This window comes from Bidens hawaiensis, unplaced genomic scaffold (assembly GCF_021521415.1).
Source record: "Bidens hawaiensis isolate Kalapana, Puna unplaced genomic scaffold, B.hawaiensis_p1.1 tig00006083_1, whole genome shotgun sequence".
Classification (NCBI taxonomy): Eukaryota; Viridiplantae; Streptophyta; class Magnoliopsida; order Asterales; family Asteraceae; genus Bidens; species Bidens hawaiensis.
Genome location: NW_027491403.1, coordinates 323,785 through 349,393, shown reverse-complemented (window position 1 = coordinate 349,393; position 25,609 = coordinate 323,785). Strand labels below are relative to the sequence as shown.

The window sequence follows — 25,609 nt, the reverse complement described above, 5'->3', positions numbered from 1 at the left end:
ATAGTTGGAAAGCGGATTCCTGCGCGTCACCCCAATTGTACTTAGTACCCTTGTGCGTCAAGGCGGTGAGGGGTTGAGCAATCTTTGAAAATCCCTCGATGAAACGTCGGTAGTAGCCAGCCAGTCCTAGGAATTGTCGCACCTTAGTTGGAGTCTTTGGTGCTTCCCAGTTTTTGATGGCCTCTACCTTGCCGGGATCGACATAGATACCATTCTCATTCATCACATGTCATAAGAAGTGAACTTCGCGAAGCCAAAATTCGCATTTCGAGAGTTTAGCGTACAGTTGTTCCTTCTTTAGCAATTCTAGGATCAACTTCAGGTGTTCTTCTTGGTCAGCCTTGTTCTTGGAGTAGACGAGGATATCATCAAATAAAAACAATCACAAACTGGTCGAGGTACGGCTTGCATACTCGATTCATGAGATCCATAAATACGGCTGGTGCGTTGGTTAAGCCAAAAGGCATAACCAAAAACTCGTAGTGACCGTACCGAGTTCTGAAAGCCGTCTTTGAAATATCTTCTTCGCGCACTCTTAATTGATGGTAACCAGATTTCAGATCGATCTTCGAGTAGTAACTCGATCCTTGCAGCTGGTCGAACAGATCATCAATTCGGGGTAAGGGATAACGGTTCTTGATCGTCACCTTGTTCAGCTCTCGGTAGTCGATGCACATGCGGAAAGTCCCGTCCTTCTTTCGAACAAATAAGATAGGGGCTCCCCATGGTGATGAGCTAGGTCGGATAAAACCTTTATCCAACAAGTCTTGCAATTGAGTGGACAACTCTTGAAGCTATGCCGGTGCGAGCCGATACGGGGCTCGTGCTATGGGTGCTGCACCGGGGGTCAATTCGATTTGGAACTCGACTTGTCGAATAGGTGGGAGTCCAGGCAAATCCTCCGGGAAGACTTCCGAAAAATCTCGCAAAATCGGTAAGTCTTCGATTCGCTTCTCCTCCGCGGGTTTCTCGACAATATGGGCTAAAATTGCTGGATGACCCTTTCATAAATATTTCTGCGCCTTTATGAGGGTGATGACGCTGGTGGTCATGCCGCTCTTCTCGCCCTGGATCGAAATGATTTCGCCGGAAGGGGTAGTGATGTGGACTATCTTGTCGTGACATATAATCTCCGCTCGGTTCTCGGATCGCCAGTCCATGCCGACAACGAGATCGAAACTACCCAGTGTAAAAGGTATGAGGTCGATATCAAAAGTATGACCCGACAGTTTCAACTTACATCCCGCTAGTACGTGAGTTGTTTCTATAGACTTACCGTCAGCTAATTAAACAGGAAACTTAGCATATAACGTGGTTGGAGTTAAGTCTAAGAGTTTACTAAAGGCTTTCGATACAAAACTCCTATCAGCTCCAGTGTCAAACAAAACAGAAGCAAAACACTCGTTCACATGAAACTTACCGGTAACCACATTCGGATCGTTGCGGGCCTGGCCCGACCCAATGACGAAAGCTCTACCCTTACCACTACTTCCGCCACTGTTGTTGCCTCCATTGTTCTCATTCTGCTTTAGTTTGGGGCAATCCTTCCTGAAATGACCCTCTTGACCACACTCGAAGCACCCTTTTGTCGCCGTAGGCTGTTTAGGAGCACCCTTTGCCGCTAGGTCTCCCCTACATTCTTTGGCCTGATGACCCATTTTTCCACATCTCAGACACTTGATACGGTCGCATGAGCTAGCATGGTGATAGTTGCACTTGTTGCATTTCGGGTACTTCCCAGCATAGCCACTCGAACCCTGCCCACCACCGTTGTTGTTATTGTTGGAACCCTGATTATAGAAGTTCCGAGCGAGTTCAGGTTTACGGTAGTGTTGTTGCTGTGGGAGGTTCGATGATGAGGACCTGGTGTTGTCGAATTTTCTCTTTCCATTACTCGGGTTGTTGTCAGTGATTGAGTTGTCTCGGGTTTTAGAGGTTGAACCTCTAGGTGGTAACGCACCTTGTGCCACTGCCTGGTCCGGCAGTTTGTGAGCTAATCGGATCGCTTGTTGAATTGTAGCCGGTTTGGAAGACGTCACCATACCCTGAATTTGTGGTACCAACCCATCGATATACATCTCAATTCTCTTACTCGGCGGGTCTACCATTCGTGGACACATTACTGTTAGCTCATGGGAACGGGTGGTGTAGGCTTCAATCTCGGAACCCACCATTTTCAACGACCAAAATTCAGATTCCAACTTCGCGATTTCCTCTCTAGGACAATACTCTTTCCGCATCATATTCTTGAACTCTTCCCAGTTCATAGCGTTCGCCAAATCCAACCCAAGAATTTGCACATTGGAGTTCCACCAAGTGAGGGCAGAATCCTCCAGTGTCCCAGCAGCGAACTTAACCCTGCTGGCGGGTGGACAGTTACACATCTCGAAAGCTGACTCTGCCTTCTCAGCCCAACGAAGGAAACCTATGGCTCCCTCAGTGCCCTTAAATGAATTGGGCTTGCAATCCAGGTAGTTCTTGAAAGTACAGGCTCCGGCTAGACCTCCGGCTTGATTCTGAACATGTGCGGCTAGAGCTGCCGCCGCATGGTCATTCAATAGGGTTTGGAGTTCTGCTGCGGTTAGGTTGATGTTACCGCGACCATGTCCAGCGTTTCTTCCAGCCATCTCCTAGAATCACAGCATAAAATGTTAGACATAAATTCTCGGTTTCAAATGCAACACACCATACATGTAATAAAAGGTAGGCAAGAAAGAAAAAAAATAAAATAAGCAAACATCACATCACAACCATATAATAATCCAAATAATAATTCATGATTAAAACCATTGTATTCGCTACAAAGTATTTAAAACCAATCCTTAAAATCATAGAAAATAATAGTTTGGATGGAGACAACCCCTCCATCTAGGTGTTATCATTCTCGGATGTCATCGTTTGAGGACACCTCTGAGTGTGCCTCCGGCTCAGCCGGTTCTTCCTCCGGTTCCTCTTCGGGTTCCTCCTCAGGTTCTTCCTCAGGTTCTGCTGCATTCTGGGCAATTTGCGTCTGTAAGATATCACAACGCTCTAGAGCTATCTCTGTCCGGGATCTCGCCACAAGGAGTTGCTCTTGCAAATCTATCATCTCTGCTTGCATTTTTCTCATAATCTTCATCTGTTGATTATTAGCATCCTGCACTTCCTTCATAGCCGCTGTCAGGCGGGAAATTTCCTCCCTAGCCTCGGTTCCATCTCTTATCAATCCGGAAACGTTCGCTCTCGCCGAGCGCATAAAACCCGTGTCACGCTCTAAACAGGAAACAACAGCTGCGAGAACACGCTCTATTGGCTCGGTTATGGGTGGTAGAGTGTTGGGGTATGCAGGACGGCTCGGGTGAGGTAGTGTGGGGACTTGCTCGCGATAAACCATAAGCCTGATTGGACTCTGGTACCAATCCCAGCTAACATCGTCATCGTACATGCCTCCAGATAGGCGATACCTCTTCGGTGCAGGGGCTTCTAGTTCCGGGGCTACTTGTGGTGGCGACGAGGTAGGTAGCTGCGGTTCCTTTCCATGGGCATGAGTCACCTGGTCGGATGATGATGATGGTGGCGTCGACATCCCTACAGGTAAGTCGTGTATGCGCGCGTATGAGTGAATGAGGTAAAGAGATAAAGATAACGAAAGACTAAATAAAATATATATGCAGTGCGCAGAAATTATAACTAATGGATCGTTGCGGTTATAGTCTAGTATGCATGCAAATTCTAGTTCACTATAACCAATGGCTCTGATACCAATCTGTCACACCCTCAAAATCCACTAACGGAGTTTTACCGTCAGAGGGTGTGAACTAACAGAATCGGAATCATTAGTTATAATCAAACACCATAAATAAAGTTTTCAAACCACGAAAACATTTAAGTTTAAATGAGTGCGGAAGCGTAAATTCATAAACCAAGTGTTGCGTCACGCAGGACGACTTAAAACCCAATTAATAACGGTTTAAAAACAAGTTTACATCAAAACTCAACATAACAACAATCTATGAATCATAATCCATGCATATAACACTCTAGACACAAGATTAACAAACCATGCATATCAATCTCACATTACACACATAGTTAGGGTTTTTCTTGAAAGTTTAAAATTAAAGAACAAGTGATTAACAAGCAACAATGACACAACTAGTTATCAATTCACTAACAAATCATCATCAAGCATATAATCAAACCCTAACTCATCTTAATCATCAATTTCGTGAATTAGGGTTTTGATTAACCCATTCAATATTAAAATTAAACACCTAGAATGCATAGAGTAGTTGTTAATACCTTCCTAGCACCTTAATTCTTCAACCAAAAGCTTGAAAAATCCTTGTATGTGTGTGTGTATGTTTACGGCAGCCAAGAAGAGAGGGAGGGGTGGCGATCGAGTTTGGGAGGGGGGAGGGAGTGTAGGGTTTTGTTATTATTTAATAATAATATGTTACACAATGGCCCCTCTACTTCTAGTTATTAAATTTCTAGCATAAAATAGACTTTTGCATCTTGAGTTAATGTTCTACATATAAATGTCAAATAATACATAAATCTAACACATAATTATCAAACACTTATTGTTTTGATGTTTGTCGTTTGTTCACCAATGGTTTGAGTCAACTCGTTTGCGTTTCGGTGCAATCCCGAAAGAATACATGTGTAGTGATTGTCAAGCGTCATTTAAAACCCTAGTTTAAATGTAATGAGATGTGCGTTATAGTTCTAGTGATCTTAAGTTTGAATTGACGGAGTTTGGATTAACGGAGTTAACCTGAAATTGTCGATTGTCACAGTTTTCATCAATTCTTGCTCGATTTTTGCCGGATACGTAAGGGTGTGAAGAACCCTGAAAATAAAGTTTGGGGATTTTCAAGTTTAAGTGTTTTTTTATTGTAATTAAAGTTTAGGACATCAACTATCATCACTAAAAAGGTATGTATTTAACTTGATTTTATATTGATGAAGCCTAAGGTTTGTGATGAAGTTCAAGTTTTACTTTATGCATATTGATTGAGGTTAGGGATTGTTATGGTGATAATGTCTCCACACTTGTAAGATTAGATTTGTTAAGGGATTAGTTTATGGATGTTATGGGTTATAATGATTTGGTTATGATGGCTTGTTGAAATTTTGCAAGATGAAAATTGATAATAAAGTGATTGATGTTTATATAATTAATGGAACATGTTGGGTTAATGACATAGATCAACTTTTACAAGTTAGAGTTTGAAGTGGTTTTATAAACATTGAATCAACGAGTCATACACCCATAACCAACAACAAGTGTAGGGATATTTGGAAGGTCTATCATGTTATTTGACTTGCATTGTTTTCTTGCTTGTGATTTTGTAGGATGGGAAGGACCAGTGATAATAGGAAAAACCCGCCAAGGAACAAAGGGAAGGCTGCCTCATCGTCGGCCGACCCACCGCCTTTGCCCAAGAAAAGATTAATTTTGAGGGATTCCGAGGACGAGGAGGATCCCATGCAGGAACCATATGAAGATGAAGGAATGGCGCCTCCCCTTAAGCCAATTTTGGGCGGGGCCCGTTATCGGAATGGATCCATATTGGCAAGCGGAGTTGTTTAATGATGCGATAGAAAAGTTGAAAAACAAAATAGATGGGTTTATGTGTGAGAGACGGGTTTCGAGTAATCTCTTGAGGCCGTTTGGTATTATAACCATGTTTGAAAACTTAGGTTGGGAGGCATTGTTGAAGTGTTATGATGAAGAAGATAAGGAAATTTACATGGATGCCATTCAAGAGTGGGACGCATCGTTGAGAGTTGATTGGGAAGTAATACGTACAAGTCAATGAGGTTGATTGGGAAGACAAATAATAAGGAGGTGGTTATGTCGTTGGACAATTTGCAGAGGATAGCACCATTTGATTCTAAACCATCAGGAGAGTATGTGTATCCCTCGGAAGATGAGTTGTATGTAAACCCGGATAAACATCCTTTGTACGAGAGAATGAAATTGGATCTCTTTAAACTGGGATGTGCCCATACGATGCTGCGAAACAATCTGAAGTTGCAAGCAAGGTTGTTGTTAAGTGTGATGGTCTTTAATGTAATGCCAAAGCGAGGTGACGAAGCTCAAGTCAGAAAATGGGAAATTCCAGTGTTGCATGCATTGATAACGGGTACACCAAAGATTTCGTACCGGTATTTGATTATGATGAATATATGGAGGGCAAGAGAGATGAAGTTAAAGTTAATTATCTCACACTGTTGTTTGATTACAGCTTTATTAAAGGCAAGGGGAGCGATTCGAGCGGATAAACCAACGGTTGAGAAGACTCTGCGTCTTTTTGATAAAGAGCAGTTGCAGAAAAAGAGTTTGCTTTATCATGAGGAAGGAGGATATGTTTACATCCAACATTTTGATACACAAGTGCAGCTGAAGGCATTAAATAGTGGGCATGGTGAGGATGTGATTGAGGAACACTATGTATTTTCTCCGGATAGTCGGGGTCATCAGGCTCCACGACTGGCAGTAAGAAGTGATCAGGGGGGGAGTTCATCGGGGCAACCACAATGAGCCCTGGCTCAACTTCCACACGAGTTGGTGCAAGATGATGCAGGAATGGTTGACTTGTTACAAGCTTCGAGGCCACCGGTTTATGGTTGTTGGGGTAGTGAGTTTCAATGCATATTTGACCAACAGAATCAGAACGCAGAGATGCGGCGAAGGGAGACCCGAAGATTGTATGACCGAATGGAGTCATGGAATCAAACCCACGCGTATAACTGGCAGCAAGAAATCAGTGATCGATATGAGAATGATCGCCAGAGTCGGGCACATATAGCGTGGCATCAGGGTGAGCCGGTGGTGGATAATCCACCGATGATTGACTACTCATCCTTGGGGCAGTTTGACGGGAGTATACACTATCCACCACCTCACATTCATCATTCGAGGTGGGTGGATCCTCGTGCAAATGCAACTCAGAATGCTGGTGCACGAAGTTCGTCAGAAGCGTTTAACTTCTCTACACTATGAGGTCTATCTTTGGTGACCCGCAACCGCTATATTTTTGGGCACTCGTTAGTCTGCTGATAAGGTCCATGTGTCTCTCTATATATTTTATGTTTTCTTGACTGATAATTGTGTTATGGGTGGTCGGGTGGCATGATGAACTTTCGAGTCGTGTGGTTGATGCTAGTGTCTATGCTTATGTTTAAAAAACTTCGTGTGTTTCGTTTAATGGTATGCAACTTTATTTAAATCTGGATATGGGTAATTGGTTGTCACTTGAATTGCAATTGGTATGAATATCCCGTGTTTGCATCTGTTTTTGAAACTCTGAGTTACATTGAGGGCAATGTAAATCTCAAGTGTGGGGATGGAAAAATATGTAGAAATTAAAATTTTTAGCCTTAAAGTAGCTTGATTGTGCGCAAAAGTCGGAATTGTAACTTGTTAATTGTTAGTACTGATGCCAAATAGAGGTCTTTGGTCACGGTCAATTTTTAAGCTTCTTGAAAGGCTTCCCATGCAAATATTTTTCAAAAATTAGACAATTAAAATAAACCGTTTAGATGGGGATAACGTGTCATGGGGATAGGTACACATGTTTCATGTCAGCAGCCTAATTCCTCCGGTACGTGTGTAAGATTTGCCTTATATATAATACACATATAATATATAGTATATACACATGTCATTTGAGTGCCATTATTGAGAGTAACCAGTATGCCCATAATATCTAGAACTTGGTTGTCTCATGCATTTCGAGATCTTAGTTTGGCATGAATGCAAAAGTGATAGAGGCAATTAGGTTAATCCTCGTCTGGATGAGTGAGAGTATGGGTATTGGGGGTTGAGCCTCATACGTTATATATATGAGCGTGGATAATAAGAGGGGTGGGGGGTTGGTTCCCTTAGAAAACATTTTAGGACCTATTCTTTCGTTCAATCAACCCCAGTGTTATATTGCGAGACAATCTGGCTTAATAGGTTCCTTTGTAATTGTTTAGTATTTATAAATAGGATGTATTTATCATTATGTTTATTGTGAAAAAAATAAATAAAAAATAAATAAATAAATTTGTGTTAAAGTTGCAAAGTTCAAGTATTACGAGTTTAAAAAAAAGAAAAGAAAAAAAATGATGAAAAGTCAAAGAAAAGCTCAAAAAGAGTCAATGTTCTAGTTAGTATTGGTTGTAAATGAAAGTCAGTGAGTTTGTTTAGTTTTTTAGTCGTTGGAATAAATTAAGTCATTCTTTATTTAGTTGTTTAGTAATAAGCCAGATTGGATCGTCTAAGCTACTTAAAAAATTCCCTTCCATACCCTTACACTTAGCCCCGTTACAACCCGTTTTAAGTCCTATGGATTTGCATTTGTGTCAAAGCATTTATATGGGTAGAGATATGACTTGCTTCCAAGCTTATTACTTTGTGGTCATACTTGGTATAGAGGGCAGAGGTATAGTAGCACATTTTTGCTAGTCCAGATATTAAACCGAGAGGAGAGATATTATATTATGAGAGGTATGAACATGTGTGCCTTAACCGGAAACAAAGTACACTCATTTGGGCGGTTTCAAAGTTTTAAAATGTATCATTAAATTATTTTGTGGGTTATCAACCTTGACAGTGTCAGTTTTAGGAATTGGGTATGACCTTATACCTCATTAGTATTAATACTGATAATTGATGAACTGTCGATCAAGGTGTATGTGTTGCATGAGAGTTTGCTTGAGGGCAAGCAAATGATAAGTGTGGGGATGTGATGTGTGGGTAAAAATATGTGTATTAAGTGTGTAAATTCGTGTGTTCTGATTAGTTATATATTGTGAACATGATTACTTTGAGTGCGTTTGTGGTTACAGGTTTGCAGAGCTTAACGAAGCTTAAAGAAGCTAATTTGGAGCATTCATGATGGAGTGGAAATGAAAGTAATGATCTATGAGATGATAGAGAATTCAAATACGAAGACGTGGCCACAAACGGGGAGGAAAACGGAGTTGAAATAAAGATTTTATGAAGAAAACAGTATTTGGACTGATAGCACCGTAAAGCAGAGTTCATGGACCGTAAGCTACGGTCTGACCGTAAGCTACGGTGGCCAGACCGTAGCTTACGGTCTGGTCTGATGGAAAAAGGGATTTTGGGTTATTTTCTTCTATATTTAAAGCTCTACAACCCTAAAGTCAAAGGCATTCAATAATAAATAGTCTTGGGACTTCTTGGAGGTTATCTTACACCATAAACACTCATCCTAATCACAATATTGATCCATGAACACCATCTCCAACATCATAATCAAGAGCATGAATATCAAGATGCAAGGCTAAAGGCTTCATAACCATCTCCGGGTGTAGGGTTGAGTTGCATGTTAGGTTTTGTTATTCTATACTTCAACTTTGGATTTGTAATTGATCAATCATTTGGTTGATCAATTCTTTGTGTTTTCTTTTGTGCTTAAACGGTTTTATTAATTAATTACTTAATCTTTTGTCAGTTAATTGATTTGTGGTCATCAATAATAAGGATTAAGTTCTTTCAACATTGACCCGTTTTATCGTTAACCATATTATTGATTTTGTGTTTCAACAAGTAAAACCGACTATCAGATAGATTTTCATTAAGCCGTGTCAATTGTTCGGATTCAGTTCTGACGATCAACACAGTCAATCGTTAAGTCTTTTGATTTACATATTTTATAAGAAACCGTCCAAAGAAGTTTATCAATTCCTTAACTTGCTGCAAAACCCGAACCCTGGAGTTTAGTTATTTTTATATTATTGTTTACAAACTAATCAACTAAACCGCTTGACATCGTCTGTCCACTTTAAATATTTTTATAACAAAATTCGAGTTTCACTTTCCACTGATTCCCTGTGGATTCGACACCTTACTTGCCCTAGCTAGTAAAGGTATTTTATAAGTATTTTTGATTCACCTTTCGACATCGATCAGATCACTTGTTGTTGATTATGCTGTTGAAAGTTGTTGTTGTTGTTGAAGTGCCTCTATTGACCTTGATTCTGATTTTGATATTGAAACTGATTTCTTTGTTGATTGTTGTTCTGGAATTTCCTTGGCTGATTACATTCTCTTGCAAAATGACCAGGTAATTGGCAATTGTAGCAAATAGCCTTGGATGTGTCAAATCCAATTCTATCATTTGGTCTTGAAACCTATGACATATTAGTTCTATTATACAGCCTTTTACTCCTCATAGCTAGCATTGCAGCCTGCCACTTCAGATCCATATCTTCCAAATCATCAGCGTCAATTTGTTCAAGATCTTCTTGAACCACTCTAGTATGAATCAGATTCTTGGCCACAAATTCATTATAAGACTCAGTAAACATAAAGAAGAGAGCTTGATAATCATTTTCATGATTCACATTTCCAGCAACATATGGTGCTTGTTCACTGGACATTGATGATGTATCACTATCATATATCAAATGGACATTGAATCATGATTGTCCACCTTGATTGCTTGACTGGCCAGCAACAAACACTCTTGGTGTTTCAGCACCATACTAACTTGGTTTTTCAATTATAGGGACTTTTTGTTGGTTGTTCGTTGACAAATTCCCCTAAGGTGCAATGAGAGCATTAGACACTTGGAAGCTTGGCTTGTCTTCTTTAATCATGTTATTCTCAATCATCTCATGCTCAGCAACTTGCAAAAAGCAGATCACATCATCAAGCTTGACAGTTGGGAAATTAGCTTTTTCCTTGATAAACTTGCTTGCAGTATACCATTCTCCAGACAAAGATGACAATAGCTTGTTGTTTATATCAAAATCTGTTATTGCAAGATCAGTGGTTCTTATTTCATTGACAATAGCAACAAACCTCTGCAAAATAGATTTCAACCTTTCTCCTTCCTTAAACTTGAATCTATCCAGCTGTTGCTTTAATATGTCTTTCTTCATGTCTTTAAGTTCAATGTTTCCCTCAAATATTTCCACAATGGCATCAAACATAGCCTTTGCAGTAGTGTGACGAGCCACACTAGTCAAATTCTCCCAAGACAAACCAAGTTTCAAAATAGACAGTGCTCTATCATCTTTCTTCTTCATTTGTCTTTCAACATTTTGATTGTTGTTAGTGCCATCAGGGAAATATGGTCCATTTTTTATTGAGTTCCACATTTCCACATCATTATAGCACACGACAGCCTCAAACAAAACTTTCCACTTAATATAGTTTTCATGTCCTAACAATCTTGAAATTTTGTTAGTAGAGACACCTCTTGTTCATCCATTGTTCCAGAAATGTTTTTGGTATTTTGAAAGATTTTTGAATGAAAAATTACTTAAAATTCAAGAGACTTTAAAATATAATCAGATCTATGAAATAAATCCTCAGATCTGATGAATCTGGATGGATAATAATAAGATCTAGACACAAAAGTAAATAAATCAAAGTAAATCTGAGTAAAGAGCCCTTTTAAACCTCAATAAAACAGTAGATCTGAGAAAAATGAAAAAACAGGGTAGCTGACATCACAAATCAATGGAATAGTTGTCAGCTGGCGTCATTCTTCATCTTCAAAATCAACAGTTTTCAGCAACAAATCAGCACTAGTTCTTCACAAATGCAGCAACACTTGCTCTAATACCACTTGTCGGTCCCGATTATCTCACTTAAGCACACACTAATCAGTCTCGTAACCAACACAAACGTGTCGACAAGGTTACTAAATTCTGCTTTTGTGAAAAACCAAAGAGTACTAAAGGTGGAATCAATAGTACTCAAAATATTTCTTAATGGACAGAAATGTAACACACACAAAAGGTAACTCAAAAGATGTCCATTAATATTATGAAGGATACAATGAAAATCAGTTAGGGTTTCTAGGTGGAATGTATGTATTTATGGCAGCTTTTCCGTACAAATATATTCTTTTCAGGAAAGAGACAGCTGTCAAATCACAATATTCGCTCTGTGTCCGTTGTCATAGTCGTGCCCTAAAGTTTCCTTAAATTGGCATGCACTAATACCTTCTAGAAACCCTAATGATTGATTGTTAACATATTCAAACATATTACAAATTATTCTAAGTGTAAACAGGTCTTCAAGTAAACTTGTAAGCTTTTGTTGTCCTTGTCGAGCAAACCTGGTATCCATTAAGTGTGCTTTGAACAGTTCTCCGAGTAAGCTTTACTTTGAATATTTTCCCAAGAAAATGTTCTTCAAACAAACTTCAATCTTTATGATAATATCAAACTTTGCTCGGTATATATCCTATGAGCAAACGTTTTCTTCTTGGGTCTCTTCAACCTTTTGTAACTTAACTTATTTGAACAAGTTCAAATGTGCTGGTGACATTGTATCTTGCTCGAGGTTGAACATTGCTCGTTAGAATTCCTTAGAGTAATTTCTTCATTAGCTTCCTTCAAGTTTGCTTGGACCGCTGTTTTAACAAACCTTGCTCGATCCACCAAATTACTTGGTTTTAGCATGGTTTAGCCAAGGGTTTTCTCTGAAACCAATCTTGCTTGACCTGAAGAACAACCTTGCTTGATGAAGTGTAGTTTGCTCGAACTAACACTTAGAAGACTTCAAGAATATAACCTTACTCGTAAATCAAAATACCTTGCTTGACTAAGTTTAAGTTTGCTCGAATGTCTAAGTTTGCTCAGTGTCCATACTTAGCCTTTTTCCAAGGAGGGTGAAAAGATTCCAATCTTCTTTTACCATATTCTTATCCCAATAATTTTTAGGAAACTGGTGGTGGTGGTGGTCGTGGTGGTGGTGACTACCATGGTGGTGGTGGTGGTGGTAGTGCAATATGTCACATAAGCATGCCACATATATGCCAAATAAGTCTGCCACATCATGAAAACTAACGACGTTAGGATTTCGTTAGTCAGGGTTCACTGGTAGAAAAAAATGATAAACGATGGGACTTTCATTAGTCATTTCGTTAGTTATGATCGGCAGTGGCTAAAAGGTGATAGTTGAGATTATTTAAAATGAATATATTATTTTAAAAGTGGTTGTAAATTGTTATTGACACAATGTTTGATTAAATAAACTAAGAACAAACACAAAACCCTTCAACAACCTACAAAACTTCCATCTAACAACAAAATTCGTCCTAATTAAGGGGAATATTAACTTAGGGTTTCTAATTGTTAGATGAAACGAATGATTTGATAAAGAAGACGAGAAAAGAGTTTCTCAAGACGGTTTATTATCGTTATAGCGTCACTTTCAAATGACGGCTTCCAAATATTACCCATTTTAGAATATAAAAAAAGAATTAAATATACAAAACTTCATAATACAAAATTTATGTATAAAATATTAAAAACGTATACATTATTAATAAAAAACAAATTTTTAAAAACTTAGTTTTTACATATGATCATAAAATTTTCGTTAATATAATTCATAAATTAATATAACTTCTATTATATTTGATAAGAATAAAAACTAATTAACAAATTAAATGTTCTTTTAATACAAAATAATAACTAAACTACAAAATCTATAAATACAACAAATACATAAAAAAAATAATAAAATCACAAATTAAACATCATACTAGAAAAATATAATTAATCATTCACCCAAAAATTAAATGTTAACACATGACGTACCCATTTCAGATAGACGTGGAACTATAATTGGCCTAAAGAATTTCAAATACATCAATTTATTAAAAGCTCAATTCACTATCAAGCACAAAATACATATTTTAAACAACAAAAAACAAAATATTGGGCAACATTAATTGACAGACACATGAGAGCCCATTTTTTGTGATCCATTAAACAACATGTACGTTCTACATCACCAACAAACCGTAACAACTCAATACAAACGAAAATAACACAAACCATATAAATTTCTTTATGCATTCATGTATATTAAGACGAAAATTCGCATCTTAAATAACAAAATGTTGGGTCATGTTAACTATTAGACCAATGAGACCCATTTGAGATATAAACAAAAATCAAAACAAACTATATTTTAACTACAGCTAATAAATATAACATGTTTTATAAGTTCATGTAACCTTAAAGTTTAATACCTAAACACATCCTACATGAAAAATATACATAAACAATAATTAAAAAAAACAATTATTAAAAAAAAACTAAAAGTAATCCGCGTAACACGTGGGCTAAAAGCTAGTATACACACACACACACACATATTTATGAATACATACATACATACATATATACATACATACATATATAGTTTTAACTAAAAGAAACAGAAAACGTCAACCTAAACGTGTTAGTTCCATAAAAATATTACTTAATTATCCTTTTTATATTAATTATATTAGATTTTATGTATTAAAAATATAAACAAAAATAAAATGCCAAAAAACCGACTAGAGGCTCGAACCCGCGCCTCTAGTCGTCCATATGAACTCACATAATTGCACCAGCCAACAGGGCTGGTGTCTAACCCATTTGAAAGTTGGAACCAAAAATTTAAATAAACAACCCAGTTGATGTGTGTCTAATGATGCTCTTTTTATGGAACTCACAACTAAGCTTTAAATTTATAAAACGAAACTTCAAACGAAACCACACACAACCGGCCAGTGTACCGATCGTAAGTAGTATAGAACTAAGGAAGTCCGAGTATCGAACACAAGGATACGTGAAAATGTCTATGATCACTAAACCCTAGACAAGACCTTCCTAAGAAAAATATTTTTTTAAATGATTTTTTATAATTAAACTACTTGACCTAACTTACTTTAACTAAATTAAACGACTTAACAAGACTTAACGAAACTTTACGAATGAAACTGACAATGGAGAAAACGTCTATCTAGGTAAGAATCATATTGAATGTCTAACAAGCTAATGGATTGAATACTCTCACGAAACCGATATCTAAGGATGACACAACTAAGGTTCGCTCAAGAAAGCTAGATCACCTCTCGGTCTCACTAACAAACCCTAACTTATACTTAATTGATTTTAAGAACAAATCGGGAAACGAGTTGCTAAAGTGTTCTAATGTCGACTCTCCCCTAGGTCTCACCGACACACGACCCTAATGGAAACAAATACTACGCAACCAAGGATAGAGGAACAATTTGGTTTAACTCAAACTAGACCAACTAATCGCTCACAAACCCAAACCCGACAAGAACCGAACCCGCTCTCGCGCAATGCTAATCCTAACAGTAAAAGCTATGAGACACTTTACTTCCTATCACCTATCCGTCTCTAAGAAGGTGCCTACCCGCTAAATTCAATCAATTAACACACCCAATTAAACCCTACGGTTGTACACCCCGCAAACAATCTCTAAACACGAAGTAAAGAATCAAACAAGCAACAATCATCACAAACTAATTCAACCAATCAAAGCAAGGGGTTTATGAGTATAATTAATAAAATTACAGCCACTAAACACAACCTAATTCAATATTAAACCAAACTTTCAATAAAAAATCAAGTCATGATGATCAAACAATCCATAAAACTCACTAAAACCTAACAATATTCATCAAACCTATGAAGAACTAACAAGTTTAGCCTCTCATGATTTTTGGACAGCAGGTATACATCAATGTAAACACCATATTAATCATCACAAACATCATTAAAATCATTCAACAATCTATGATAATCAGTAACAACTCAAACCCTAACTCAATTGCAAAAGAAATCAACTTTAAAGTTCAAAATCAAAGAGTTATGAATACTAACAAGAATACAAGGTTTATGAATGTTATACTCAATTATTAGGGCTGAGATTAGTGATTAATATTAACCCTAGCTGTTGTCCAAGGTCACCCTTAATGATCTTCTTCTTCCTCTAGCCGCCACTAGCCTCCACAACACTTTTTGTCCTTTCTTCTTTTGGCTGCAGATTGCGATCGGACTGGGGTGTTAGCTGCTAGCTGCTGATGATTTCGGCTAGATCAGGTCTAGGGGCTGCTAGGGTTTGTTATTTATGTTATTATATAATAAATCATGCATGGGCTTCACACAAATGGATATGGGCCAAGCCTTTAACTTGGTTCCTCAAGAATAGTGCATAAAAGGCCTCTAAATCTCTTTCAAAGCCCATTTCTTTTCTCTTTAAACCCGCAACCTACAAAATATATATTTATGTAATATCATGCTAAAGCAAGTTAAAAACATAAAATATTAGATAAACAAGCGATTAAAACAATGATAAATAGCGCGGAAAACTAGTGTGTTTTACGACACATCACCAGTTCATCCCCAAATCAATATGAACCCTAGAATTTACAATCGGCCAAATAGTTTGATGTTTGGCCGAATTGCCAGAGGGTTATTATAAATGGATTAACGACGAATAAGAATCATACAAAAATTACATTAAATAGTTAAGAATTGATGGTCAATTAGATTGAAACAGGACCGGCTCAAGAACGGATTTGAAACGTTAACAACAGATATATATAATTCAATTACTTAAAGGGTTTGGTTTGCGAGGCTTGCAGGAAGGTTTGCACGAATTTAATTGAATGTATAGATCCTAATTGGTATAATACTAAATTGTTATAAGACGGTAACTTATTTGATCAACAAGATCGATTTCTGATCTCGTACTCTAATTAACATGTCAGTGTTGATCGTTTTAGGCAATATAAACGATTTGGTGAATCAATTGTGATTATAATCCATTGATTAAGGTACAAGAAAACATACGGGTCACGGGATTGGATTCAAATACGGGTTTTAACTAGGATATGGGTTTAGATCCTGAATATGATATATATTATTTAATCTAATTTGCAAATTAGTCTCTGCAGTTCATACATGGATACATTATGAATTAAAACTAAGTGCATGGTTAGTTCTGTATATACACCAAAGTTATATTATATAATAAAATAAATATGATAAAAAAAATAATAATAATTCGATAAATGCGATATTTTATTGATTAAATTACTCGAACATAGAAACGGGCCGGGTAACGGCTATCAAAACAATAAACGAAAAATTTGGATTGTTACATTTAAGTGTTGGTAGGGTAGCTGAAGCTTTTAATAAAACTAGCTTGGTGGTCGCATGGTGCGGTAGGGTGGGCGCACAATCTGAAATCAACCACATAATCAGTGTCGATACATGATTTACATGTTGACAGTGCACACATAACTCGAATGTAGACGTGTAATTTGTGCAAAGGCACCGGTGGCGAAAATCAAGAAGCAAAGCTGAAATATAGAGTAATTTCAAATAGATAAATTTTTAAACCAACCTGTTTTGATCCTAATCCCGTTCCGACCCGACACTGTTCTAATTTGAAACATGTTCTGACCTAACCCCTTTCGACTCAAAACCGTACCGACACGAACTGAACCAAATTAATCATTTTTTAATCGACTCGTTCCGACCTTAATTTGGTTTTACACATGAACCGAGCTCGCCTGACTCAACTTGATGCCGATCCTAACCGGTTATCACGTAATATGTTAATGTTTGAAAGTTAAAAAAGTATAACAGTATCATACTCAAATTAAAATAATAACATGCTTGTTTTTATAATGTAATTTTTGTAAGAAAATATTAAGGTTTGGAAAAGTTACTCGGTATGTGGGATAGTTGGTTTTGAAGAAGGTTTAAATGTATAAATACTGTATGAAACGCTAGTAGTTGCATCAAATAAAATGGAGCCCTAACCCCTTTTGATTCATTCATGTTTTGTATTTGTACCCGTTAACTACTCAGTCTGATCGGAGGAAGAATAATTGCCTTCAAAAACAACAATTCAAGGTACAATTGTCTTGGTCTCATCTCAGTCCTGTCATACAATCGTTAATCGTTCCTTGCAACTTCTATGCTAAATCTCAACCCATTTATTTATATAACAATTCTCCTAGGGTTTCATTAACATACCCTTAACTCAGTTTCTAATTTGTTGCTTTCAATAACAGACAGCTTGCAACATATAATAATGGACGACATAGTAGACGCTATGAACAATGCTTATCAAGATTTCGTCCTTGCAATCGCCGCCACTCTCGAAGCCAAGGAGGCCTCCGCTGATGCCGCCTTGGAGAATCTCAAACAAACCCGCGAACTGTTTCGCGTCGCCTGCGATCAGTCCGAGGAGTTCGTAGAGTCTGTCAAGCTCAGAATCGGCTCTGAGTGTTTGGTGGATGAGGCCACCGGGTCAGTGCCCGGGAAGCCTGGTCAGCCGGTCACCCCGGGTTTGCCACCGATTAGTGCGGTTCGGTTGGAGCAAATGAGTAAGGCGGTTCGGTGGCTGGTGATTGAGCTTCAGCAGGGGTCGGGATCTGCAGGAATCTTGGGGATGCCGCAGCATTCCTTTGATGCTAGGTTTCATGAAGATTCGGCTCAATAGGTAATTTAATGAATGAAATGTTATCTTTAGATGGCTTTCAATGTGTCGGTTGTAAACACATAAACAAGAACTTCGGTTTACTAGGGTTTATGCGCTTTTTGCTTTCAGTTTGATGTTGAAATTGCTGTATTTTTTGTGGCTGTTTCAAGTTTAATGTCGGCAATTAGTTGGGAGGCAAGAGTTTTCGTAACGGGTGATTACTAGTAGGACTAGCAAACGGGTCGGGTTGTTTTTGTGCAGGTCGAAACGGGGGTTTGGGTTGGGACGGTCCGGGTCAGAAACTGATTAGATAAGTTAGAGGTCAGCCAAGTTATTCCCTTTGATTGTTGTTGGTTTTATTCAGTCACCTATTAATAACCTTAGCAGCCTTAAAAAATGGCTTTTTTTTTGTACTTGATCAACGTCAACATTTGCTTGAATACCAACCAATTAAATAGGTTTGAAACTGATAATACTAATGTTGGGTTGGGACACATTCAGATCCGTTGTAGCTGAGAGAACACTTTGTTCTGGTACATGAATCATCTCTACCACTACTTGGAGCCTAGTTGACCTGGCAAAGAGACCACCCGGTTATCAAATTTTTGGGTCATAACGGGTTTCTTTCATAACATTTTTGGGTCATATGGTTTTTTTTGTTGGGTCGCTATGGGCTGAAATTTGGAGAACAAAATATCTAGGCCGGTCAAGATGGGCTGAGCTAAAGGAATGAACGAGTCACATTAGGCAGCTATAAAACATTTCTCCTTATCTTCTTTTAACACCGAAAATGAACTTCTTCTTCCTTCATCTATGTTTCCATTGCAGCTTGAGATTAAAAGAGAGGATTTAATGTTTACATATTTTTCGTTTTACATGATACTTGCTGAATTTGAATTGGTTTAAATTGTGCTCTCTCTCTCTCTCTCTCTGTGTGTGTGTGTGTGTGTGTGTTCTGATCTTGGAGATCTATACAAATGTGATTAGCTACTACTACTATCAGTTAGCACTAGTGTTCAAATTGGTGCGGATCTTGTCTGTGCTGATGAGTATATGAATCATAGTTGGTGTTATTGCTGCAATGCAATTTATTTTAGAACAAAGAAAAAAAACCATTTTAAAATTGGTCTGTTCAGACCAGAACCCGCCCTGACACGATCTAAGATAACCATCTTTTAAGTCTGTTTGGGCCGAACCATTACCTTTTTCCTAAAATGGCTCCCCGCTTTGACCTGTTACCTGCGGACCACCCTGCCGGCTTGCCCAGGACTAGTATTACGTGTCAAAAACAAAAAGCAACGGTCTTGCAATATATCTACTTTATGGGTGTATATAGGAAATTTGTAGGTTAACCCAAATTTGTTTCAGGATCGGTTCTGGTTCTGGAAATTTGTTCACCTCTAACATCATCACTAAATCATGTGCTTTGGTGGGACAACACATGTATGATCTTTATTAAAAATCTGGATCAATACTTGAAAAAAAATGTAGAAAATCATGAAAGTAGCTATTTGTTTCTTGGTGTGTTACCTCTTTATAGTTATACAAAAATTTTACTTAGTGTAGTTATGATACACGTAATTTTGTAGTCATGTATCTTCTTTTGCATGAGCGACAGACTGTTGCCCACTAATAAAGGCTTAAGTGCATGTGATACGGGGACTTAGTGTCGCGTATGAGCTCTTCACTCATGCATCATGATTAAGCGTTCATTGGTAGTAGTAGTAGTAGTAGTAGTCGTCATCAACGGATAATCATTTAATACATACGCGATTTGGACTCCCGTGTCAGTCGGAGCAGTCATGTATCAAGCACAGAAATGGCAGCGTAATACTTTAAGATAACAACTCTATTTTATAGACAATTTAGGAACAAAACCATATGACACTTGAACATTAGTCATGTAGTATCACTAAAACTCATATTTCCTACATTAAAGGTAACTCAATTCCATAGGCATGATCGAGCTAATCTTGTCCGATGACTTGGGACATCATCCGTTGGAACATCCTTTACACAGAAGCTAGAAATGTCGAAGTAACGATGAACTGCGGGGCAAATCTCCCTTGGCGGTTATTGCAAGCCAAACCAAAGGAGTAATTACCCGGTAATGCATTCATATACTTAAAACAACCTTTAAAGGCACTTTAGTTGATAGAATTCATATTCCTCCAACTATTTATAGGCTATTACCAAGTATTCTAGCATATACTTACAATATCTCTCCCCTACCCTTCATCTCTATTTATTTGTTAAGAAGACATTGAACTGAAAATATACTAAAATAATAATAATAATAATAATAATAATAATAATAATAATAATAATAATAATAATAATAATAATAATACTTTATGCTAGTATCCTTTTACCCGACCTTTACAATTTGAAAAGACATACAACAATGAAGAGTTGGTGTATGCATGAAAATGGGTATATTTTGGGATATGCCAAGAAAGTTTTGATATTTATTCTTGTGTTGGTAGGTTATTGTAGAAAGTGAGACTGAGTTCCACAAGATCATTTGAAAATGTTCTCGGTCAAAGTTTGAAAACGTAATAACTCTTACGACCCTAATACTTTATTATACGTTTCAACACAATATTTCATAGATTTATCCAAATCTTCAGCTCGTTCTTCTAATCCACTATGTTGGCTTTCAGTCGAAAAGTATGTGGTTGCCTAATTTGACTCAGCAATCTCCCCCGTGGCACTGGCATGCCAACCATTCTCAATTGGTGTAGCTTATGAAGACGGACGGGCACTAGCATCTCATCTCACAACCCTCGTGAACAGACTAGCTTCCAACTTTATCTTTGCCCCATCACATCACATCACCGCACCTTGATAGGATTATTCATTAAGATGGATGTCCCAAACATAAACACATCCATTGGGTCAAAGATCTTGATGTCGTTTCTACGGATAATAGCTTCCCCTATTTGATCGTCACAAAACCAATTGAACAAACAGGCAAGAAGAATTAAAGGTAGCAGGCTTGACTACCAAAATAACTATGCCCTTTCCGTTCTGAGGGTGGTCCGTATCTCTCTTTGATCTCTTCCTTACATTTAAACCTATCATCACACCCACGACTACGATAAAGCACCTTTAGCATAACTACTAAGGGTTGATGAGTGGTTGCACATTGAATCAACGAAGATCCCAACCTATCATCGTCTACAAGTCATGCTCATTCTCAAAATCAAACTCTGTCATGTCTTGTAACCACAAACATCTACAGTATGTAAACCACCACCACCTATCGGCGGACACTTTCTCTGGCACTCACAAATACCAAAGTCAGCCAGAGATTGTCGGAAATACGCTACATATACCCGACCCGACGTATTTAGGGTGTCAAATTATAATATGGATTCTCGAATAATACCCAAACTAACCTATGATTATAAATAAACAAAACAACCCATAACAATCAGGAATATAACATCTTGTAACTGAACCTGGTTTATTAACTATAAATTTAATTCATCATTTGTTAATTACCTACCTAATACAATACTAAGTTTTGTGTTTTTCACTTGAACACAATAACCATTAACCACACCATATCAATCTCATTATAAACCCGTGGTATACTCTGGCATAAAAAAATAAAAATAAAAAAACAAACCTAAGCCCAAGCTGCTAGAGAAGACATTAATCCAGCTCCTAGAAAAAGAGCAATATAAGACACCACTTGCAACCTAGTATTACACCTCATCCTCTTACTCAAAAAATCAGCTGCAATCAAGTCCACCAAAGCCATATACACCAATATCCCCGCGGATATCGAATCCAAGACTCCTTCGACCACTAAAGCCCGCGGGCTATTCGGGTTATAAAACTTGGATATACCCGTCCCGATACCCACACCTATTGGAGCCGTTACTGCAAAAAAACACGCCATTATTGTAGAATGAAGGCTCCCGAATTTAGCCTGTGAGATGCACCCCCCGAGCGCGAATCCTTCAAAGAATTGGTGAAAAGATAACGTGCCCAACAAAGGTCTTATTGTGCATGGGCTTTGTGACACTCCGAGTGAAAGCCCGATTATTATCGAGTGTGATATTATTCCGAGTTCCAAAACCTGCAAAATGTATGAATAACCAGTTATTATCCAAACAAACCAGAGGTGTGAACAAGTCAAGCTGCTCACAAGGATCATGAGCTACTTGAGATCAACTCAAGCTTGACATATTGAGCTTTAGTAGGCTCGCGAGCATAAACATATACGAGCCTGTAAATTTTTATAAATATAAAAAATTTTGTTTTACATAACAAGTATATATTTAAATAATAAATAATATATATTTACCATATCTATAATTATAATTATAGAATATGAAACAACCAACTATATCTATATGTGTACAAAAATAAAATCACTAAGTATTATTTATTAAAAAATATATTAATTTTCATTTTATATAACAAATATTTAACTACATAATAAATACTGTTATACATAAGCTAATAACAATAACAACTATATAATATATATTTAGTTACACATTAGACCATAACTATAAATATAATTTAAAAACTATACATGTATAGTAATTAATAGATAACAAATGGGTGAGCCCAGCCGAAGCTCGAGCACGAAAACTTGTTAGCATGCTGAGTTCAAGCCCTCTTACATTAGACGTTACCTGAGAAACAACAACATGTCGAATGCCACTTTCATCATCATCAAACCCGTGTGAGTGTGAGTGTGAGTGTGAGTGTGAATGTGAATGCGAGTGTGCATGTGAATGTGAGTTCTCATGTGAACCGCCCTCACTCAATTGCCCTTCGCAGCCCTCTGTCCCAGTTGCATGATTATGCCTATGTTGCGCAGCATGAGCATGCATTCCCACAATATGAATCCCACCATCCTCTTTACCCCCCGCCACCTGTACAATCCCCGACTCCGAGGCCAAGTCAAACGAGTCAACTCTAGCCGCTTGCACCTGCCTCTCGTGCTTCCGTTCATAATACTGAGTACTAAGAAAATCCGCAAGCAGCGTGCCTAAAGCCGCCATCATTGCAATAAACCCTGAAAACGGAAAGTTGGACCACGGGTTTTTAGGAAGACACGGGTTGGATAACGCTGACGTGGCGTCCGGTAGCATGTGAACGAATCCAGTTGCTAAGATCACACCAGCGGCAAAGGCCTTGGCAGCAAAGAAGAGGTTAGTATCGGTTCTAAGAAACCGCCGCTTCTTTCCGATCAATGGAATCGCGACTCCGATTATTCCAGCGGTGAGGATGGCGGCAATGGCCACGAATTTGATTATTAACGCCGCCTTTTCGTCCCGACATGATTCTAGATCGGGTGAGTCGTTGCAGCTGACGGTTGACATTGATTCAGTAAGATTTTTTAGAAACGAGCCTGTTTGAGAATCGAAATTAAACATGAATCATTAAAGCCAAGTAAAGGCTGATAAATCTTCACAAAATCAAAAAATAATAATAATAATAATAATAATAATAATAATAATAATAATAATGTCGTTAAAAGAACATTTGATAAACAAACAAACAATCAAAAAAGTGTTAAAAAGAAGATGATTTTTAATACACTTTTTTCTAAGTCAAAAAGTTTAAAATTGTCCAAAGACATATAAACAAACAAGTGGTGTGCATATAGATAGGGTGACTAGAATTATACATACATACATACATCTTTAATCTTGAAACTTAATATCCACCAAATTAAATAAATCAATAAATAAATAGTTACATAATCATCAAATTGAAAACCCTAATCAATCAAAAGAGGGTTTTCGAAATTACCGGGTAAAGTCTGAATCTTTGCTTCAAATTCTTGCGAATACAACAAAGGAAAGACTTCCTGAAACAAACCCAGATCAGATATCAAGAAAGAAACAAAACCCAGAAGAAGAAGAAGAAGAAGAAGAGCAATAACCTGAAGCACTGACATGGGATTGAGAATTGGGGTTTTATTAGAATCCAGGGATCCGTAGGAGGAATCAAGTTTGTTGGTGCGCAATTTGTATTCAAGAATGTGATCAGAAATGTCGACATATTTGAGAGATTCGGTGGAAAGAGGACATGAAATAGTTGTGACTTGGAGGCTGTGTGTCGACATTATATAACTACTTTTGTCTCTATATTTAATATGTAGGTGCTTCATCTTTTTGCCATTTCTTCATTTTGGACCTTTATCATTTTTATTCTTCACCTTTCTTTTGCCTTTTCATAAAACAAGGTTTTTTTTATAAAACTTTTGGGAATAAAGGCTTCAAGATAGGATAATGATGATGCTAGAGAACCTACGACTTCGACGTTGGCGAGTCCGGATATGTAAATAAATTGTACGAGGTAGGAGAATACACGAGAAGCGTAGAGTTATCCATGAAAGACGTGAAGAGTGGTTTGAACTTTGAAGCATATATCGAACACAAAACCTAAAATGTTATTAACGTAAATGTCGTGCTTTAATAAATAAACAAGTATTTATATAACTTAAATACATATAGATAGTGTGGGTAAAAGAACATGTTTAGTGTTGTGTGTTTTAATTGTTTATATGTATCGAAAACGATTATTTTGACTGGTTTTATGTTTACGGGTCCCAGATCGTAGCCTACGGTTCTGGCTGATGAATTGTGACCGTAAGGCAGAAGACATGTCGTAGCCTACGGGTCCGCCGTAAACTACAGTTCCCAGCCGTTGGCTACGGCTGGGTCTGGCAGGAAATCCGATTTTTTTTTGTTTTTCTTCCATATTTAAATGGGGATAAACCCTAAATCGATTATTCATCATATCCTATCATCCTTGGGCGATTTTGGAGCCGTTATACACCATCCTAACACCCTTTAATTACCATAATCATCCATGCTTTCATCCTTCCACTCCATAATCAAGCTTATCAAGATGCAGATGCAACGCTAAACCATTTGTTACTATCGCTGGGAGTTGTAACAACTCGGGTTTTCATGTAATATATTAAATACCAAGAAGATCAATTATCCGAACTTCGAAAGTTCAAAGAAATGATTGATGGACATAAACGAAAGAAATTTGTCAAGATCATGAAGTAAAAGAATAGCATTACTCAAGTATGAATATCTTGAAAGATATTAAGATGAGTAAGTTAAAAGGATTCAATATACTGAATCCAAGAAGCAATCTTGTTAACATCAGTAAATGTTTAGAATACAAAGGTAAAGTAAATAGTTAAACACAATTGGCCACTGTGCTTAGCAATTTACAATTACTTAGGATATTCTGGACTATTAACTTAATACATCATCCAAATATACAAGTTAACAAAAAATCATAAATTGCAACCATGCAAACAGTTCAAGTTAAGCTCAAGCAGCAGATTAG

General features: G+C 37.6%; 2 protein-coding genes and 1 pseudogene across 3 annotated transcripts; 1 reads left to right on the top strand and 2 right to left on the bottom strand.

The window, feature by feature from the left end:
• Positions 1-954: 954 nt before the first annotated feature.
• On the bottom strand, positions 955-2,997 carry LOC143631466 (uncharacterized). The gene is made up of 2 exons (XM_077100232.1): positions 2,861-2,997; positions 955-2,630 (listed from the first exon to the last, which is right to left on the bottom strand). Exon 2 carries the CDS (start codon positions 2,625-2,627, stop codon positions 1,287-1,289), a length of 1,341 nt encoding a protein of 446 aa, XP_076956347.1. The 5' UTR covers positions 2,628-2,630; positions 2,861-2,997; the 3' UTR covers positions 955-1,286.
• A 14,831-nt stretch (positions 2,998-17,828) lies between these two features.
• LOC143631465 (mediator of RNA polymerase II transcription subunit 32 pseudogene) lies at positions 17,829-18,289 on the top strand (annotated as a pseudogene).
• Positions 18,290-21,874: 3,585 nt separating this feature from the next.
• LOC143631471 (zinc transporter 4, chloroplastic-like) lies at positions 21,875-24,234 on the bottom strand. 2 transcript variants are annotated; one of them, XM_077100235.1, is made up of 4 exons: positions 24,183-24,234; positions 24,050-24,107; positions 22,924-23,645; positions 21,875-22,358 (listed from the first exon to the last, which is right to left on the bottom strand). In XM_077100235.1, exons 1-4 carry the CDS (start codon positions 24,195-24,197, stop codon positions 21,903-21,905), a joined length of 1,251 nt encoding a protein of 416 aa, XP_076956350.1. In that variant the 5' UTR covers positions 24,198-24,234; the 3' UTR covers positions 21,875-21,902. The 2 variants fall into 2 exon arrangements, with proteins under 2 accessions (XP_076956350.1, XP_076956351.1); XM_077100236.1 differs by having other exon boundaries at positions 24,196-24,231.
• Between the last annotated feature and the right edge of the window lie 1,375 nt (positions 24,235-25,609).

Bases quoted from the DNA above. Each gene is read 5' to 3' on its own strand.
- LOC143631466 (XM_077100232.1), bottom strand. From the start codon at position 2,627: ATGGCTGGAAGAAACGCTGGACATGGTCGCGGTAACATCAACCTAACC.
- LOC143631471 (XM_077100235.1), bottom strand. The intron at 23,646-24,049 runs GTAATTTCGAAA...ATTCTCAAACAG, and splicing joins AAAGATTCAGACTTTACCCG to GCTCGTTTCTAAAAAATCTT. The intron at 22,359-22,923 runs GTAACGTCTAAT...TACATTTTGCAG, and splicing joins GACATGTTGTTGTTTCTCAG to GTTTTGGAACTCGGAATAAT.